At 50.4% G+C, this 18142-nt stretch overlaps 1 protein-coding gene across 1 annotated transcript; it reads left to right on the forward strand.

Annotated features, from left to right (window-relative positions):
• The first annotated feature begins 8609 nt into the window (after positions 1–8609).
• Positions 8610–13859, forward strand: LOC104372889 (G protein-coupled receptor 83). The gene is made up of 4 exons (XM_009978675.2): positions 8610–8987; positions 10313–10438; positions 12579–12712; positions 13235–13859. The coding sequence occupies exons 1-4, from the start codon at positions 8610–8612 to the stop codon at positions 13857–13859; spliced, it is 1263 nt and encodes a 420-aa protein (XP_009976977.1).
• Positions 13860–18142: the final 4283 nt, after the last annotated feature.

Here is an 18142-nt window from a genome sequence, read left to right on the forward strand (position 1 = left end):
GCGTGGTGTGTCTGTCCCTGAATTTTCGGATGTTGAAAAGAGATGCGGGGGTCCGTAGATCACTCAGGAACGTGAATGCAGCATCTAGCCTTTAAAGGAAATAGTAGATGTGGAATTTTTTTTCTTGAAAGCCAGGAATTTTTGTGAGCGCAGCTGGGGATGTGGCAATCATGTTAAGGAGAGAAAATAAAGCCTTGGCTAATTCCACTTTTCTTGGAGTCGAGTTGAATGAACTGTAGTTGAAAAGAGAGAAGGAACTGAATGCAAGAAATGTTTTTCATAATAGCAGTGAAAGCTAACCCAAGCTGGGATAGTCATCAGTGTTTCAAAAGCGTAGCCCCTAAAACACGGAGATGTTTGGAGGAATGTTAAAAAAAAAAAAAATGGATGCAGTGGGAGATGCCTGGGCTGGAAAGGGATGTAAAAGGAGGTTGTGGAGTAGGTGGGTGCATCTCAGGGGGAGCATCTTCCAGAGCCCACTCACATCCCTCAGACGAGGCTGTTCTCTGCTTCTCACTGCTATGCCACGACTTTCCTCCCCGCCAGACGCGCTCCCTGCGCAGGGCTGTGTCCTCCAAAGTCGTTTGCCTCCTCCAGTTCCTCAGCAAGATCCTTGTGTGTCAGCAGCAGCCAAGCTCCGTTACTGTGTTCTGGCTTGAGAGACTGAAGTTGAAAATTGTGGGTTTGTAGAGAAACGTTGGCTTCCTAAAGAAAACAAGATTTATTTTTTTTAATTATCTCTTCAGCTGAATGGGGTAAAATTTATTGTCCATAGCTAAAATTTCAGGTTGGCATTGATTATATTTGTCCTGGCTTTCCATTCAGGCTTTCAGTGGAAAACCAGCACTTTCAGAATGCAGATGTAACCCGCAGAACACCACCTATTCTCCAGACACTTTCTGAAAAAGAAAGCTGTTTTTCACAGATGGGTTTTGCAACTGTATATTTCAAGGCTCATGTCGTTCCTGCCTCCAGGGAGTCTTCAGAAATGTTTCAAGGCTTCTTATTTCACTTTTCCTTTCAAATAATATTTCATCTTCTGCATCACTTATGAAAGGAACAGGGCTCTCGGTTCTCTTTTGAACATTTGTAGCTGCTAGTAAAATCAGACTAGCGTGGTTTTTTGTTATATTTCAGAAACTTCAGAGCAGTTTTTGGACTAGTGCATCTTCCCATCCTCCCAGAGGAGTTTTTTGGGTTTTTTTTCAAACTAAGGAGAGGAAAAAAAAAAAAGGCACAACAGAAGCTTCCACAGCAACTCCCCCACGTCTGCCAATGGGACTTGGCTCCAAAACAGCCCCACTGGCTTTTTCTCCTGGTATTGAATCCTCTGCAAAGGGAAAAAAAACACATTACCTGAACCTGGCAGTGCTCATTTCCACCTCCTGATGGACTACAATCAGCATTGCTGATGATTGCCTCCTCAGGATGTCTCGTCTCCACTATATTGGTCAAATCTTCCTTGTCAAGAGCAAATCTTCGGGGTTAGGGTAAGTCAAATTTCGTATCCTGAACTGATAGCATATCCTGGTTACTCTGCCTTGTTTTTACTTTACAGCCATTTGATAGTCACAGGGAAGGGGAAATAACATGAAATTTTAGAGTGTGATTTTGTACTTTCTCACTGCTTAGAATTATGTGACTACAATCCACTTGAGCGTGTTGCTGTGGATGACCTGGATGTGCTACAGCGGGTCTCTGCTGTGTGTCAGGCACACCGAATTAGAAATAATTGCAGATACGTTGGAGAAGTCACGGAAAAGCTGTCAGGTACATTTGTACCAAGCTTTCTAAAGGTGACTGGCCGGAGCTGACTCCTGCTCTTAATTTGGGAAGTTGTCCCTCTCCTGGCAAGGGCCCTGCGTCCGATCGAGGTCGCTCTCTAGGAAAGGAGCAGAAGGGGCTCCCTCGGAGCCGAGTCCCCTCTCAGAAATGGTGCTGCACATCTGGTGCAGAAGTGCTGCTTTGGCAATAAAACGTGATAACTTAGACACATCGCCTTCTCCGGAGACCCTGGAATGAGTGAGCTGGTGTGAACAACGGAGAGACTTTGTCACGTACAGTCCTGCTGAGATGAGGAAGGCTGGAAGCAGCCGAGATGGACGGTGGCTGGTGGGTCCTGTCTCGCTTGGAGGAGGGAGAGCAGCCGTGGTCCAGCTCCGATGGCCCGCAGGGAACCCGCTCGCAGAGAGGCTTGGGTGGCAAAGGGTCATGCTCCTCTTAAAAGATGAAGGATTGTGCTGAATTGAATTGCTGTTGCAAAAAGAAAGCAGCAAACGTACTCAAATGCTCTCAGCACAAAATGTTAGAAAGATTTGCACCAGTTCCAGGCTGTGGAACTGGATGTTTCAGGACAAACACACAGGGTGCTGTGCGTGGCTCCTTTTAGTTACGTTTGCAAAACCTGGCCCACAATAACACGGCATTTGGATCACGAGGTCACGTAGTTCCTCGCCACTCACCGTGAGTGTTTTCACAGGATGCTCACGTGTCAGTGTTCGCCATGGGAAGGCCAGTCCAGCGTGCCCAGAGCTGTCGTTTTCAGCTCCTAACTTGAGCGTCAGCGTCCTGGGTGATGTCGCCCAAGTTGTCTCATCATCCGTCCCTTTCCTCTGTCTGCAAAATGGGAATTGTATTTCACTGCCTCCCAGGAAAGCTGTGAGAATAAAAGTACTATTTCAGGGAGATTTAATTAAGTACCTTGGCAGATAGACAGGCTGCCCAGCACCTTTCTTTCATGTTTTTCTGCACAAAGAGGAATTTTTTTATCTGTGGAGAGAAAAAAGAAAAAGCTATTGAAACTATATAGTGCCTGTTTTCCTCAGGGCAATCCATTCCACCAAAAAGAAATCACTGCACTTCAAGGAGGACCTGAAAGTAATTAGTGTGGTTTTCTCTGGAATGACTAAGTGCACGGAGGCTCAAACGGCTCAACAGTTTTAAATAATTTTCCTTGATTTTGCAGAGACCCAAACCTTGAGTTGTGCCAATGCCCAAGGACTGTCCCTGCGTCTGAGCTCCTCGTGTTGTGCCAGGTTGTGCTGGAGGTGGCGGAGTGACCCTGAGCACACAGGAAGGGAAGTGGGAGGACAGAACCACAGTCGTTTATTTCAGTGTAATTAAGGGAGAATTAGTAAAAACGACTTACACCTTTTGCTCTGAGAGTGGGGGCCGAAAGGATCTGAAACAGAGAAGAAATACTGTCAGGCGCTGCCGTCCCGGTGCGTGGGGGGTTATTTCCTGCGGGTTGCTGAGGTCGCGGAGCAAAGCCGCTCGCTCTGCGACACTTGTTTGATGCTCGGCGGTGTCGGCTGTGATGCTGCAGCGGGTGACGGTACGTTACCACCGGCAACTGCAGCCCCGAAGCTCCAACTCTCTCTCAGCTCCCTTCCCCTCCTTGAGAGCCCCTCTCCGCAGGTTTTCTGACGTTACTACTTAGGCTGCCCTTGTCCGAGCGGGTTCCTTTTCCTGGCAAGGGTGGGCTCTGCGGGTTGGAGCCCATCTCCTGCACAGCATCCCGCTCCAGACCGCCCCGGGCAGCCCTGACAGCCAGAGACGCTGCCAGCAGCTCCCTGGGCTGATGCAAAATGATTGAAGAGCTTTAGCTCAGTGTCCGCATCGTTAAACGCGGCATTAATTGGACACTGAGACAGATGGGCAGATGTCAGGTAGGACGTGCAATCATTTGCAGGTCAGACCTGGAGGGATCCTGTTTGGGTCTGGAATGAATCACTTTGACAAGAGAGATGCTGTGTTTAGTAGAAGGGGCTCCCGTTTTTGGGCTGCACCGAATCATTTAAGTGTGCGCAATGCAACGATCAAGCTGTGGACTTACTAGACTCCCTAAACCTGCATCTGTACAAACACCCATCAGTTTTATTGCCATCAAGCAGATATAGAAGGAATTAGTTGTCAGGGAATGTTTCTAATGCAAATGTCAGCAGCTGTTATTATTTCAGAGTGGCAAATTTTATGATTTTACCTAAAAGCCTGGTGTCAGTAAATTAAAACATTTTGTAAAAGCTGCATTATACCCGCAGTGACTCTCACATACTGAGAGGGGAATGGTGGGGGTGAAGGAACGCTCTGGTAACGCTGGTGGTGCCACGTGCTGAGCGGATCTTTTCCTCCCGGCAGCCAAACCGTGCTGTACTGCATGGAAAAGTTGTGGTTGCTGCCACGCTGGCGGGGCTGCTCCGGGCAAGGGCAGGTGAGACGGTGCGGCTCTCGGTGGGACACCGGGCACTGCCCGGGGACGCCGCGACTTGGCTGCTCTCACCTGCCGTTCCCCGTCTGCCAACGCAGTCTGCCCCGGGCTGTGCTGTTGTGGGGACGTTGCGCTGTTCGGCGCAGCAAACAGCCCCAGGATTGGATGTATCCATGACTTTGAGCTGTTGGCATCTGCTTGAATTAGAGCCGCTTTATGTAATTCATTACTGGGTGTTCCCTCCGTTATGGCTAAACATGGCTTGTCGATGGAGTCTTACTGCCAACTCCATGGAACGTTCCGTGAGACTTCTGTGCCTGTTGGTCCCACGTTTTCCAAGTCAGAAAAGCAGCACCGGCCATCGCACGTGGAGAGGAACACGGTGTCCTCAGGGCATTACAGCAAAGCTAAAAAAAGAAAAAGTTCCCAGATCATCATTTTCAAGGCCTGTCCAAACTCTCACTTGTGACTCACCCTTGGAGTGAAAGGGAAAGATCTCGGGGTTGATATGTAGCTCTCATTGTTCCTCTTATTTAGCAAGACTGTATTTAAAACAGAACAGTGTGAACTGTTAGCCTCTCTGGTGAAAAGGAATCTTTCAAAAAGCTGCCTGATGCAACAGGCGCATTGAATTAATTTTTTCTCATTTAGACTTGGGAATTTTAGCTGTTGAATTTCCTCCCTCTGGACACGGCTCAAACACTGAAACTTCCCATCTACTCCAGCTGCTTTCAGTTCTGAATGGCAAAGCAAAGACATTTTCTTTTTCAAGCCAGAAATCTCATTACTGCACCAGAAGACCTCGTTTTGTGTTTTGCCATAGTCTGTGTGCTCCCTCCCTCCTTCCCGTGGCACAGTGCCCCGGTCCTGGCCGGGAGGAGAGAGGATGCTGGCAGGGGCACCACCGTTTTGCTGCTCCCTTGTCTCCTTCGCGTGTTCTGACGCAGAAAAGGCTCAAAGGTGGGAGCAGCTTCAGAGCAGCACTGGTTCTCGAGCAGCTCTGGTGACCTTTCCCCGCTGGCGCGGAAGCCCTGCGCCCGGCACCAGCAATGGGGCTCGGGGGAGGACGGACAGAGACGCAGACAAGAAGCCAAAAAATGCACCTTCGGAGCGTGATGGGAACTTTTGCATTAGGAAAATGTTTAATGTAATGGCCTCGTATTCTCAGTATTTCTCTTATGCCCTCTTCTGAGGTCTTTACATACCTCATAAATATGAAATATAATAATCTGCAGGGACAATTTTATTCGGCTTTGCAAGCTGAATGCTCCAGTAATGAAAGCATTTTCTTCCCGTCTTCACAGGAGCAGGCAGGGACGAGCATTTTCATATGTATTCCTACGAAGATTAGTAACAGCCTGGGAAGAAAGACTCCATTACTATTACGATTGGGCTCATCGTTAAGTACTGTCCAGTGATGAATTTGAATCATGTCTTTAGAAGTCATTTCTTTAAAAGTAGCTTAAATTAATGTGCAAGAGTGAGCAGCCTTGGCCCCGGACACTTTTACACACTGTACGATGAAGCTGACTGCTGAATTATCTGCCTTATCTTTGTCAGACAGGAAAAAGTCCCTGCAGACGAGTGGGCACCGTGAAGCCACAAAGTCCAGCCGCTCATCCCGACCAGCCGCCTCGGCCTCCCTGAGCAAAGGCCACGAGTCCGTGCTTCTGTCCGATGAATCGCGCTGTCCCGTGTCTCAGGTCGTGAGAGACTCCCCCGAGTGGGACAGGTGAAGAGCAAGAGGAACGCTGCCTGAAAACGCACCGCAGCAATGACCTGAGGATGTTCGGGATCTGGTGATTTAGTGTTCCCAAGCGGGAGGAGATCGCTCAGAGCTGACAGATCCAGACCCAGCGGCTCTCCCGCCAGACCAGTCTGCTGTGCTGGTGAGAGGTGAGTTTGTATTAAAAAAAAAGCTCATGTCAACTCCCAGGTGGATTTACAATTCAGGGATAAGAATTGAGTCAGGTTCCACGTGCTCACGATGTGAGTCGTGCGACCAGTGTCTGGTGATCGTGCTGGGAAAATTTAACTGAGAAGGGCAGACCTTTCCTTATTTTACCTGTCAAACTCCAATCAAGTGTATGTCTTTGATATTTCAAAGTGCTTTGATGCTTTGGTATTTAGATTGGCTAGACTACTGACCAAAAAGGATCTGAATTTTTATGGTACAGCGCTGATTTCTGTGGCCCTCAGCAACACTTATTCTACATTAAACCTACTCAGAAAATGAATTTTCACCTCAGTCAAAATTTCAGCAATTTGACATTTAAAGCACCAAAAATGAAAATGCTAAGTAATCTCATGAATAGTTCCAAAAATTTGTGACTCAAGTAGTATCAAAACAAGAAAGCCAAAAATCTTCTACAGAGGCCAAGGTTGGCTCTGTGCAATTCGAACGGATGCGTTTGAAAAGCCCATTTCTCCCTCCCGTTCTCCGCCTGACTCAGGGAAGCCGGTGCGAACGTGCAGGTATGATGCGCGACGAGCACTGAATTCTGCTCGCCGAGCTCGGAGTGTTTGTAAGTGGATAATAACCGCAGAAAAACAGCGTGTGATCGCTGAAGTGTGCGAACCTCTGGCAGAATAAATTGGCTCTGCAAAGAACACGGTGGCACGAGAAGAGGTGCCTCAGGCACACGGGGCGTCTCGCTGCCATCGCGTTTGTGCGTGAGCGGCTCAGCGCTTCTGCCGTCGTCCTTCACCGCCCGACGCAGCGCGAGGGAACGCCGGCAAACGAGCGTGTCCGTCGCCGCCGCGCGGCGCGGGAGCTGCGGGATGGAGCCCTGCGCGTCTCCGCCGCCTCTGCGACGCCACTGCTGGCACACTCGTGGGTCCTCGCCCACCCCGGGGATGGTCAGCGTGGGCTCTCCGCCGCACCGGCACCCGCCACACGTGTCAGACGGTGCGCGCCTACGTGTGTACGTATATACAGATATACGTACATATGGTGACATCCACCACCGAGCCGTCATCAGCAGCGATTCCTCATAGCCTGTGTCTCCAGAGGATGCGTGCAGGGAACGGCTGCCGTTCCTCCTTCGGCAGCGAGGGCTTTGCTTTTGCTCCTGTGTGCGCCACGGCCCGACACCTGGGCGGCTGTAAGCGATGTGTCCATGATTTACCGGTCTCCGTAACAAATCCTGACCGAGTCGATTCGTTCCCCGCTGCCCCCCACCAGCCCCTGCTGCCCCCCACCCCACCACGGGTGCGCACCACTGCGGGCAGGCGGGTCTGGAAGGCTCCTGCCTGGGGGGTTCCGAGCTTGGAGCCAGGTGCTCTGCAAATGGCCGTGTCCGCAAAGGAAGGGGAGAGGAAGAGAAGGGATTTCCCCCCGTGTTGCCCTTCGCTCCTGCTCTCCCCCACCTTCTGCTCAGTGCATGGAGGGCTGAGCTGCGGCAGCGGTGTCCCTGGGCGCCCAGCAGCACCCTCAAACTTCTGCTCTCCTTTTCAGGTTGCGTTTCACTTTTGACACTGTTATCCGCACCACGGCAGAGCGGGAAGGGGATGGGTCCAGGCACAAAGCCAGGAGCTCGCTGGAGGCAGAGATGCTCAGCTGTTCTCTGCCTGCACAAACTCCACGAGGGAGAAAGAAGGATGCTACAGACTGGGAGAGATGCTTCCCCCCAGGTGGCCGTTGTGCCAAGTACCGAGAGGAGGAGGAGACGAGGGCAGCAGGGAACGCCAGGGCACATCTACTCTCTCTCTGCTCCATCTGCGCGTCAGACTCTCCCACTGCCTGCGCGTGGGCTCGCGGTACCCCTCGGGATGGAGTCGGCAGAGCCAGACTATTGGCTGCTGCGCGGGCGGCGTGTCGTCCGCAGGCGGGATGCAGCGGGGAAGGCAGAGACCGCTCAGCCTCCGAGCACAGCTGCTCTGGCGGGCGGCTCGGAGAGGCTTTGAGGATGGGAGGAGAAGGGGGAGGCAGCCCTTGCTTTTTTGATGCTGACAGGCTCTGAAAACTCTTGGGAATCAGAGACCTGACGAATGAGGGACCGTGTGGAAAACCAGTAAAGCATGTTTCCGAGGAGAAAATGGGAGAGAAGTAGAACAGTGCCCAAAAGGAAATATTCATTACGATTTCTTCCTGGGTGCAGAGAGGCAGCGTTTGGGGATCTCTGGTATTTCAGCGCCTGAATCAGCTTCTGTGTATGGGATGTACGGGACTGAAATGGAACAGCAGCTGGAGAGTCCCTGGAGCAAAGCTCACGCGTGATCAGCATGGGAGGAAGGACCCGTTTATCAACTCTTTTATGTAGTTTGTGACCACGGGGCAGATTTTTAAAATGCAAATGTGCATGTTCCCTCCTGCAGCCGCCGCAGGCAGCACCTGACCTGCCGGGAGGGACGCGCAGCCTGCCCCGGGACACGGCAGCGCGGGAGCTGCGCTCCCCGAGCCATGCGCAGGCACGCCTGGTTCCCTTTGCAGTACATCTCCAAGCCCTTCTGGAGAGTAGAGAATCACAACACGACTAACTTCTTCTCTGCGCTGTACGGCTTCCCGAACCAATCCTTCTTCCACAGCGATTTGGATCTGGAGGACCTGGGGGACTTTGACAGTGGGACCAAGTACGAGGGCGAGTCGCAGAGCCGGACGGTGAAGGCGCTGCTGATAGTAGCCTACTCCGTGATCATCTGCATCTCGCTCTTTGGCAACACCCTGGTGTGCCACGTGGTGATCAAGAACAAGAGGATGCACTCAGCCACCAGCCTCTTCATCGTCAACCTGGCCGTTGCCGACGTGATGATCACCATTCTCAACACTCCCTTCACGCTGGTGAGCATCTGCCTTGTCTGGGTTTGCCAGTGCCTGCGTGTGCCTGTCAGAGCCGGGTACGCGTGTACCGAACGGGCCAGCGCTTCTTTTCGGCTCTCCCCGCTCTGCTTTTGCCTCCTGGACGCGCTGCAGCCGTGCACTGTCCAAAGCGTTCTTCTGCCTTCCAAAAGCAGTTCCCGAATTGCCAGTTTGAATTTATCTTTTCTTAAATTCTGTTTCTGTGGTGGGATTTCTCTGCCTCGAGCTGGTGGGGTTTGCACCCCATCATCTGTTCAGGGGAAGGATAGTGCCCGCTCGTGTGTTTGCACGACTGCAGTCACGTGTTAGGCACGAGTAATTAAATAACTAATCCCTCTTAGGAAACAGCTTTACATCAACTTCAAAGAAACAGCACATTGCTACGCTTTTGTTGACAGTCTCGTTAGTGCTCGAGTTGTCTCTATAGGGCAATTAATTAGATTAATTGAAAACTGATTAGCTAGTCTTGACTAATTCTCTGCGTGGACAGATGTGTTGTAGTAAATGTGCTTTATTTCAAATGAGCTTAATCTGCTCCCAGAGTGAGTTACATTAATTTGAAACAAATATTGCGCCGTCAGGAATAACGAGGGAGGGGGACGGCAGCTGTTACTCGCAATAACCTCTGCTGCAGAAAAGCTGCAACAAGCAACACCTCTCCGGGAACTCGTAAGGAATGCCATGCTGCTGTGGCACTGCCGTCCCAAGGAGGCAGTAAATGCCCCTGCAAGACCCTGCCATCAGCTCCCTGTCCGGTTTCTGAGCGTGGCTGGTGGCTGCAGAGCCCAGGAGGAGCACGGACGCAGGGCAGGCAGGCAGGGATGCTCCACAGACAGGCAGACCCTGACTCACAGGTCTTGTTTCCCTACTTCAATGCCCTCAATGATTTTTTTCTTCCATTAATTTATCTCACTAAGTTTTGAACCCATGCAACTTTCAGCATCCACAAACTCAAAACATGTAACTCTCTTTAAGGAGGGAAACTACTGTTTTTTCCCTGCAGAGCCTCAAGGAGTTGAGCTAAGATTGCGCTATGTTTTCCAGAAGGACCGTGTTACGTGTGCACACGCGGACGCGCGTACGTGGAGCAGTACGCAAGAGGATTTGTTTGCACAGTATAATAACTGTCACTTGTTTCAGAGCCTCTTGCATAGTACTGATTCCCCAGAAAAACTGGGCATAATGCACCTACAAAGCATAAGGAAATTATATTAAAGCATTTCTTCATTACCATATTCCTGGGAAGCCCTATTTGCGACCCTTTGGATAATGCACACTGTTTTAGTCCAATTTTGTCTGTTCTTCAGGTGCGGTTTGTCAGCAGCACGTGGGTTTTCGGGAAGCTGATGTGTCACGTAAGCCGGTTTGTTCAGTACTGCTCCGTTCACGTGTCCGTGCTGACCCTCGCTGCCATCGCTCTGGATCGGCACCAGGTATGCCATATACACCACCCCTATGCTCGCTAGAAAATAAGGTGCTAAATAGCTGGCTTTTCCCCCTTCAAATCCCAGTAGCTGGAAACTGCATCATCTTGGGAATCAAGGAGTAGAAGGGAGAACTCCAGCTTTCGTGGCAGTGGAAAAAAAAAAAAACACGTTTTTTTTTTTACAGTGAGGGTGATGGAACACTGGAACAGGTTGCTGAGTCTCTGTCCTTGGAGATATTCAAAACCCAACCAGGAACGGCCCGGGGCAGCCCGCTGGAGCCAGCCCTGCTGTGCACGGGGAGCTGGAGCAGAGGGTCTCGGGGGGTCCCTGCCCACCTCAGCCGTTCTGCGCAGCACAGCCCTAAAGCACGGCAGGGATGCATTCTGCAGTTCAAACACCAGCAAGCCAATGTGTTCTCTCAGCACGTACTTACGAAGAGTCTTACCGTTTTCAGGCTGGCCCTATTTTTTGGGGGGATGCCTAAGACTGGAAGTAGTGCGAAATGTCTTGGCACGTTCAGTTCAAGGTGAGAAATTCTCCTCTCCTCCCTCCACCCTGGTGCTTTTTTGGCGAATATCAACCAGGAAAGCCTGACAGGTGAAGCAAAGAGTGCAGACCAAAGGGTTTCCTTGAACTGTAATGCAGTTTGCAATTTTTGCTTAAGCTGATAAATGCTGTGCACCGGAGAGCAGATCGGGGCAGGTGTGCTCCCAGGCAGACCTTCTCGCCATGCTGGAGCCACAGGAGCAGTTGTTACTGAAAAGCAATTTCGCCTGATAAATGACACGGCTAGATGAAGCTCAAAAAGATAACAGATTCCACTCGGATCATCTGGGATGTGCTCCATCTGGTGTCAGAAAATTACAGTGACTGCCAGAGTACAGATCATCCGTTTCTGTCTGTTTCACACAAAAAGTTTGGTAGCCTGCCCGTTCTCTGTGCAGCGTTGCAGCTCCTGAAAGCAAAGTGTTTTGCTAATGAATCCTTTTAATCGGCAGATTCTGGGCTGATTGCAAGGCATGGCTAGGTATCAAGAAGTGTTTGTCTAATTAAGGGCAAACATAATACCTGCCTTTAAATTCAGTGGAGTAGGTTCCTCAGAGCTGGAATTAGCCAGCATGGCCCAAGGAGATAAAGATAGAAGTAAGGAGGTGTCACTGAGCAAGCTTGCCTCTAAAAATATTGCTAGTCCGAGAGGTACCAGAGCAGACAGATGCTCCAGGGGAGTTGCAGAAGCTTGATTAAGTAGGTATTTATAATGAGACTAGAAAAGACATGCATAAAATACCAAAGACTTCATCAGCCAAGAGATCGTTTGGATGACATGACAGGTCTATTTTTAATTATTGTTTCATTGCCTAATATAATCATCCACCGGGCATGTAGCTCGGCAGATACGTACCCATCGCGGTCTCTGCAGTCAAGCTGATGGGTGACACTGAGCACGCTTCTCTGCTCAGGGTGCTGGGCCAGCAGTGACATTTAATGCTTGCACAACTTGCCTTTTCCAGCCCTTACACTCTCCGAAGTGCTGTAAAAGGAGCCTCTCCTTTCTGCCATTTAACACTGGGGAGATGCAGAGCTGCGGCAGGGCTTTGAACCGCAACGTGAGGCTCAAAGAGTGACCGAGATGTTGTCGGATGAAGTAGCCCTCCTTAGCAGCAAACACACCTGGGCTACACCGTGCTGCAGCCAGGACTGCAAGGGGCAGGCTGTGAATACAACAGAGACCAGCCTTCCAGCTCGTTAGGGCTACGTTGGCCACAGATGGCATTCAGCTGTGGTTCTCAAGCATCTTGTCACTCGGTCTGGCAAGTCCACCAAATGCCGCAGGTTGTGAGCACCGTGGCTGCCGTCTGTATTGGAGGCCTTGTCTGTAGTAATTAGGAGACTTTTTGCACTCCCTGTAGTAGAAGCCAGAACAGCCTCTTGGCCTTTAACTTGTGCCACGCTCAATGTCCATGCTGGGCATTCCTTGCTGTCCCGGAAAGCACGCGCGCTGTTTGCTTCTCGCTCAGTGACCAGCGTGCAACGCTTGCTGCTGGACATGGATAAAGCAAAGATGCATTCTTTTTTCCTAAAGCTTGCAGCTTGTTTTTATCCATCGGAGATGCTGTAAATTCTCAGGAACGGTTGTTCTCTGCAGGTTATCATGCACCCTCTCAAGCCACGCATGTCCATGGTGAAAGGAGGGATTTGCGTCATTATCATCTGGGTTATGGCCAGCTGCTTCTCACTGCCTCACGCCATTTATCAGACCTTGACAAGATTTTATATCGGGTAAGACGTTTACACAGTCTTTTTTTTATATGACATATGCACCTTAACCAAAGCCCCTAGATTCTAAGGCACACATCTCTCCGTCTGTGTTATTAGAAAAGAAAGTATGGCAAAGCAGACAAGTCTTCCTTCTCTTTGACTAGGCAGTGTGTTTCTCGCGGAAGGACAACGCAAATCAATGGAATTGCTTTCAGGCTTGTTTGTTAGTTGATTCTGGCTCAGATTTTCAGCCCTGTAATTTGAGGCAGGCACAGAAGAGAAGTGCTCTTTGTCATTAGAGGGACAGTTGTCAATACGGATTATTTATTTCTTTTCCTGGAGATGTGTTTAAAATACCTTCACTGGGGCCAAAGGTCAAACTTAAAGCAAAATTTTCCATTGAAAGTGGCACTTGCCCACATTACTGAATGAGTTCTGCTATTTGTAACTTCAGCAAAACTTGTAAGGACGTCTGAGATGTCCTCCAGGTGTTGTGTGCATCTGGTAGTGGAACTGACAGTTCTTTCTCTCTGTGATCTGCAGGAACAGAACAATACGAATGGTCTGCCTCCCCAGCTTCCCTCCTCCTGCTGATCTTTTCTGGAAGTATTTGGACTTGACTACTTTTGTTCTCTTGTACGTCCTGCCCTTGCTTGTGATCTCCATCACGTACACCATGGTGGCCAAGAAGCTCTGGCTGAGAAACGCCATCGGGGACCTCACCATGGAGCAATACTATGCCCATCAACGCAAAAAGAAGATGACATTGAAGATGCTGATGGTGGTGGTGATTGTGTTTGCAGTATGCTGGTTCCCCCTGAACTGCTACGTGGTGCTGATCTCCTGCAGGGCCATCCACAGCAGCAATGCTCTGTACTTTGCTTTTCACTGGTTCGCCATGAGCAGCACTTGCTACAACCCCTTCATCTACTGTTGGCTGAACGAGAGCTTCAGGTCCGAGTTGAAGTCCTTGCTGTGCGTGTGCCGGCGGCGGAGCGCAGCCCAGGGTCACGCTCTGCAGTCCATCTCCCCCCCGTTCAGGCACGCCTGGGTTGAGAACTGCCACTGTAAAAGAGGCAGCGCCTGCCAGAAGGCAAGAGCGTCCTCCCAGAGGAACTCTGCAAAGACAGACATATCCGGCGTGCAGCCCATCGTGGCAGAAAGCTAAACCCTTCATCGGATGGCCAGGCAGCATCGTGTTGTAATTGCAGAATCACGGGAAAAATGGAGTTGGAAAGGACTGATGGAGACCATCTAGTCCAGCCTTCTGCCCAAAGCAGTCTAAATTTCACGTTGGATTGGGTTGTTCAGGACCTTGTCCAGTCAGAGTTTCACAGATCTCCTGGGATGGACTGCCCACGTCGGCTCTAGAATGAGGGGCATCGAGGGAATTTTTCATTGGAACGATCTGCAAAAGTTAAGAGATTTCTTTAAGAGCACACGAAATTTGTCATGGCCTGAACAAATAAGGGAACCTGCATTCCTTACACGCACCCCGACTGATGCGCGCTGTTTTGAAGTGGATGCCGTTTATGTATATAGAAACACTGTACATATTCCTTCTTTTTATTTATCTGTAATTTATCCAAGATGGATAATGTTTCTAGCCACGCTCATGCTCACACCCAGCACATCTCAGCCTCCTGCTCTGCTGTTCGAGCCCCGCGGCTCTGCCCACTGCCTCGCTGCCACCCGGGCGCGTTCCCACACCGCAGACGGCCGCGCCGCCGGCCGAGGGAGAAACGTCTCAAAAGCCACAGCGGGATGCAGCTCGGACGCAGCCTGGCCAAAGCTCGCTCCGTTTTGGCAAGCGTGCTTCTCAGCGGCTTGTTTTGTTCCGTGAGGGTTGCCGGTAGTCGCTGTAAAACGACTTTCAAGAAAGTCTGATATATGTAGGTCTTCATTATAGTCTCTGGGCTTTCGCTCAAGAATGTCTCGCATCATTCTGTTTCCTAAGAAAACTGTATATTGCCATGTTTTGACATTGTTAATTGGCATCTCTTTAGAGTAAACTCTAAATTATTTTCAGTTTCAGTCATATTTTATTTTTTACCAGCCCTCAAGAACTGTGTCCTTTGCGGCGCGTCAGTCTGTCCGTCTGTCCTGGGGTTCACCCGCCGGGCAGCAGCGACAACTGCCCGGCAGCTGCTGCGCCAGGTACCCCGCGTCGCCCGCGGAGGAGCCCGCGTGGTAACCCCAAGTGCCAGGAACAGACCTGCGGTAAAGCCAAAAGGCAGGAGAAGGAAAAGCTGGCACTAGATCAGAGAGCTCATCTGTGAAGCTTTGCCCGCTCTCTCGCTCCATAAAACCGGGCATCTGACAGCGCACTCCAGCAACGGCCTCCAATCCGGACACGGGTGTTCCCGCTGCTGGTGACGGAGCGCTTTCTGCAGCATTGGGCCCGTGTGGGGCAGCGGCTCCCCACCCGTCACGGCACACACGACATAGCTGAGATTCCTGGGCGCGTGGGCGCGTGGTGCCTGGACAGCCGGCGGGGCAGCTGCTGCTCCGGCGGGTCACGGTGGGAGCCAGCCCCGGCATCGCAGAGCTGGGTCTGGATCAGCAGTGAGAGATACCGGGAGGGAGCATGCAGCCAGCTTCAAATTAGCAGCTGTGAAAATCCACCAAAGTGACATTTTTCCCCTCCTCAGAAAGAATAACCCATTTCCTTACTTGTGTCCGTTCCGTGCTGGCTCGGCCTTTGTGACTGCGGAGGATTTAGCCTCCAAAGGCAGTGAAAGAAAAATGAGTTTCATCCTTCCTATGCAAAATGCCACTAATTGCCCTTCCATAGCTTGGCGTTTCCACTGAGGGCTGGCAGTTTGCTGCAGCTGCAAATCTGAGCGGAAGACTATTTAAATTTGGGAATCAAGACGCTTTGATAGGTACAAAAACGTGGACGTGTGACCTGAGACTGCATTTGCATCTAAGAAAGAAAGAGCGAAGCTGTGGAAAGAGAAGTGTGACACAGCCGTGCTGCTTCCTGAGACCGCGGTGGGAGGGGGAGAGGGCAGAGCCCCCAGACAGGGACCAGGGACCTCCCCTGGCTGGAGATGCTGCGAAGCCCCCCGGCATTGCCGGCGCTATCGCTCCAGGGAAACGGAGCACCGTGGAGGCAGACATCGTGTCTTTCATTTGATGTTACAAGTAAATAACAGCATAAACCTGATACTACTACTGAGTTGGGTTTTTTACTATCTGGAAAACTTGGAATTCATGCCACTGCCAATGGCATTTCCATAATGTAACTGTCTGGAGGGTTTCTATAAACAAGATGTCTCTTGTTAAAAAACAAACAAACCGCAAACCCAAACACAACATTGTTAAGATGAGTGATTTAATGAAAGGGCTTCTCATTCAAATGTTCTTTTTACACTGGAAAAATACAACGAAATTGAACAACGCAGTTTGTATGTATATCCCAACACACTCCTGAGAACTGATAGAACTCGTTACTCTGGAACAAATAAAACAAACGGTCTGTTCTTACTACTCACCCTTTTAGCCAGACAGCAAGCTGGGGCTGGCTGCCCTCGGCCTGGGCACCGAGGGGTGCGCGGTGCCCACCGCGGTCAGACCCCCTCTGCCCGTGCAGGGACATCCCTTGCCCGGCAAAGCTCCTCTAAGGGACAGTTTGCTCCCTGATGGAAAACTGCCGTTCTTTTCCTGACTGCACATCCCGTGCTAGCCCTTGCACTACAGCGCTTGCTCCAGTAAGGATCTGCAGTCTGGCAGTGTTGAGCTGCCTTAAAAAAATATTGTTTCCTTGAGGTGATTGTCAAAAGCTCACGTTTTCATAAAAGTCTGGCAAACTGCATCATCATTACATGCAACCTTCCGCTGGATGCTCCTGCTTTAATATGAGCTCTGTTAAAATTTCTGTGTGGTTGTAACACAACAAGATTTGATTCACCAATGTTTTTTGGGGGCTGATAGCAGCCAAATAAAATATCTGGTTTAGGACCCTCTCTCTCCTGTGGGTTTTGTGTACCTTTTAGGTTTTGAAACGGAGATGTTCCCTCTTACAAGAGGATTAACAAGAAAGCATAGACTGCTGCTCCTGACAGTCTCAAAACCATGACCAGAACTTATGCCTGCGTGTGTTTTGAGATCTTTGGGCGTGAAAAGCCCTTTGTAAAAAGCAGAGCTGTGATTACCCAGATGAGGAGCCCGCCGTGGACGTGTGCTGACTGCAAACGCCCGTTCGTTCCCGTGCGTTTCATTGCAGCTCCATGCGGCCAACCCTTGGTCTGGGCAGCACTGCTCTTCGCCCGGGTGCCTCAATCCGAGCAGGAGCACGGGCACATCTAACCTGAGTTTGACCCTTATTCCTCAATAAATGAGCGGAAGCAGAGCCTGATTTCTTGTGTGTTTCTCCCAAGTGCTCCTACCAGGATCCTCAGCCATCTCACGGGTCCCCTTCCCCTCGGTGGGGACCTCGCTCTCTCCCCCACCTGCCACCAAGCAAGAGGGTAGGAAATGTGCTCCCCGACGCGCTGCGTCTCCGTCACACTTCTCTGAAACTGTTTAATGAAGTCATATTTACTTGGGAGGAGCTGCGTGGTAACAACACACGCAGTGTGATGGTGCAAGACCTGATCTCTTTGAGCAAAGCTGGATGTACAATACCAAAGTCTCAGGCAGGCAGTCTGGTTACTGAAGTTGCTACACTGATTCCCAGCTCCACACCTACTGCAAAAATCAACATGCCAAATATAGAGCACCCTACATCTACAGGGGGGTTGGAACCAGATGATCTTTGAGGTCCCTTCCAACCCTAACCATTCTATGATTCTATGATTCTACATTAAAATAGCCCGTTAGTGTTCAAAGCATTAAGAGGTTCCATGAAAATGATTTTTCTTTCACTTGGAACTAAAAGATACACTTTTAGGAGCATAAGTCTCTAAAGAATGATACTGTAATGCAGCACAACAAAAACACCCATCATTCTGTGCGACAAACGTAAAGCAAGTTTGGCTCTAAGTAACTTATTTTAACATGGAACTTACTTTTTTATGTGCAAATAGTCTGTGCCATACCACACAATGCTGCAGAAACAACCTTATTTCTTTGCTATATAATACTTGAAAAAAACCCAGAAGTCTAAAAATGACATTGCTTCACATGGATGTTCTTTCCTCCTCTAGCAAAAGCTAAAAGCAGCAAAACCTGTTTATTTTCCTTCCTCCGTAACCTGACTCGAAGATCCTGCAGTTCAAAGGGAAAGCCCTCCCTGGTTTCAGGCAGATCTGCACGGAGCACCTGGCACCGCAGCCAGGGCGTCTGCTCGGTGTCTTGTCCCCGGCACCGCCGGGAACGCCGGAGCGGCCGTCCTCGCGTTCTGCAGGACGCAGCGGCACAGGCTGGGGGGGGTCAGCCACATCCTGAGCTACCAGTTCTGCACCAGTTAATCGGGTTCACTTCACGGTGCCACTAAAGCACAAAGCA

The sequence above is a fragment of the Tauraco erythrolophus genome, chromosome 13, assembly GCF_009769465.1.
Source record: "Tauraco erythrolophus isolate bTauEry1 chromosome 13, bTauEry1.pri, whole genome shotgun sequence".
NCBI lineage: Eukaryota > Metazoa > Chordata > Aves > Musophagiformes > Musophagidae > Tauraco > Tauraco erythrolophus.

What these genes read in the sequence shown, in the direction of transcription:
- LOC104372889 (XM_009978675.2), top strand. Translation starts at nt 8,610, where the DNA reads ATGCGCAGGCACGCCTGGTTCCCTTTGCAGTACATCTCCAAGCCCTTC. An exon ending in TCAACACTCCCTTCACGCTG is followed by an intron (nt 8,988 to 10,312) that starts GTGAGCATCTGC and finishes TCTGTTCTTCAG; the next exon opens with GTGCGGTTTGTCAGCAGCAC. An exon ending in TCGCTCTGGATCGGCACCAG is followed by an intron (nt 10,439 to 12,578) that starts GTATGCCATATA and finishes TGTTCTCTGCAG; the next exon opens with GTTATCATGCACCCTCTCAA.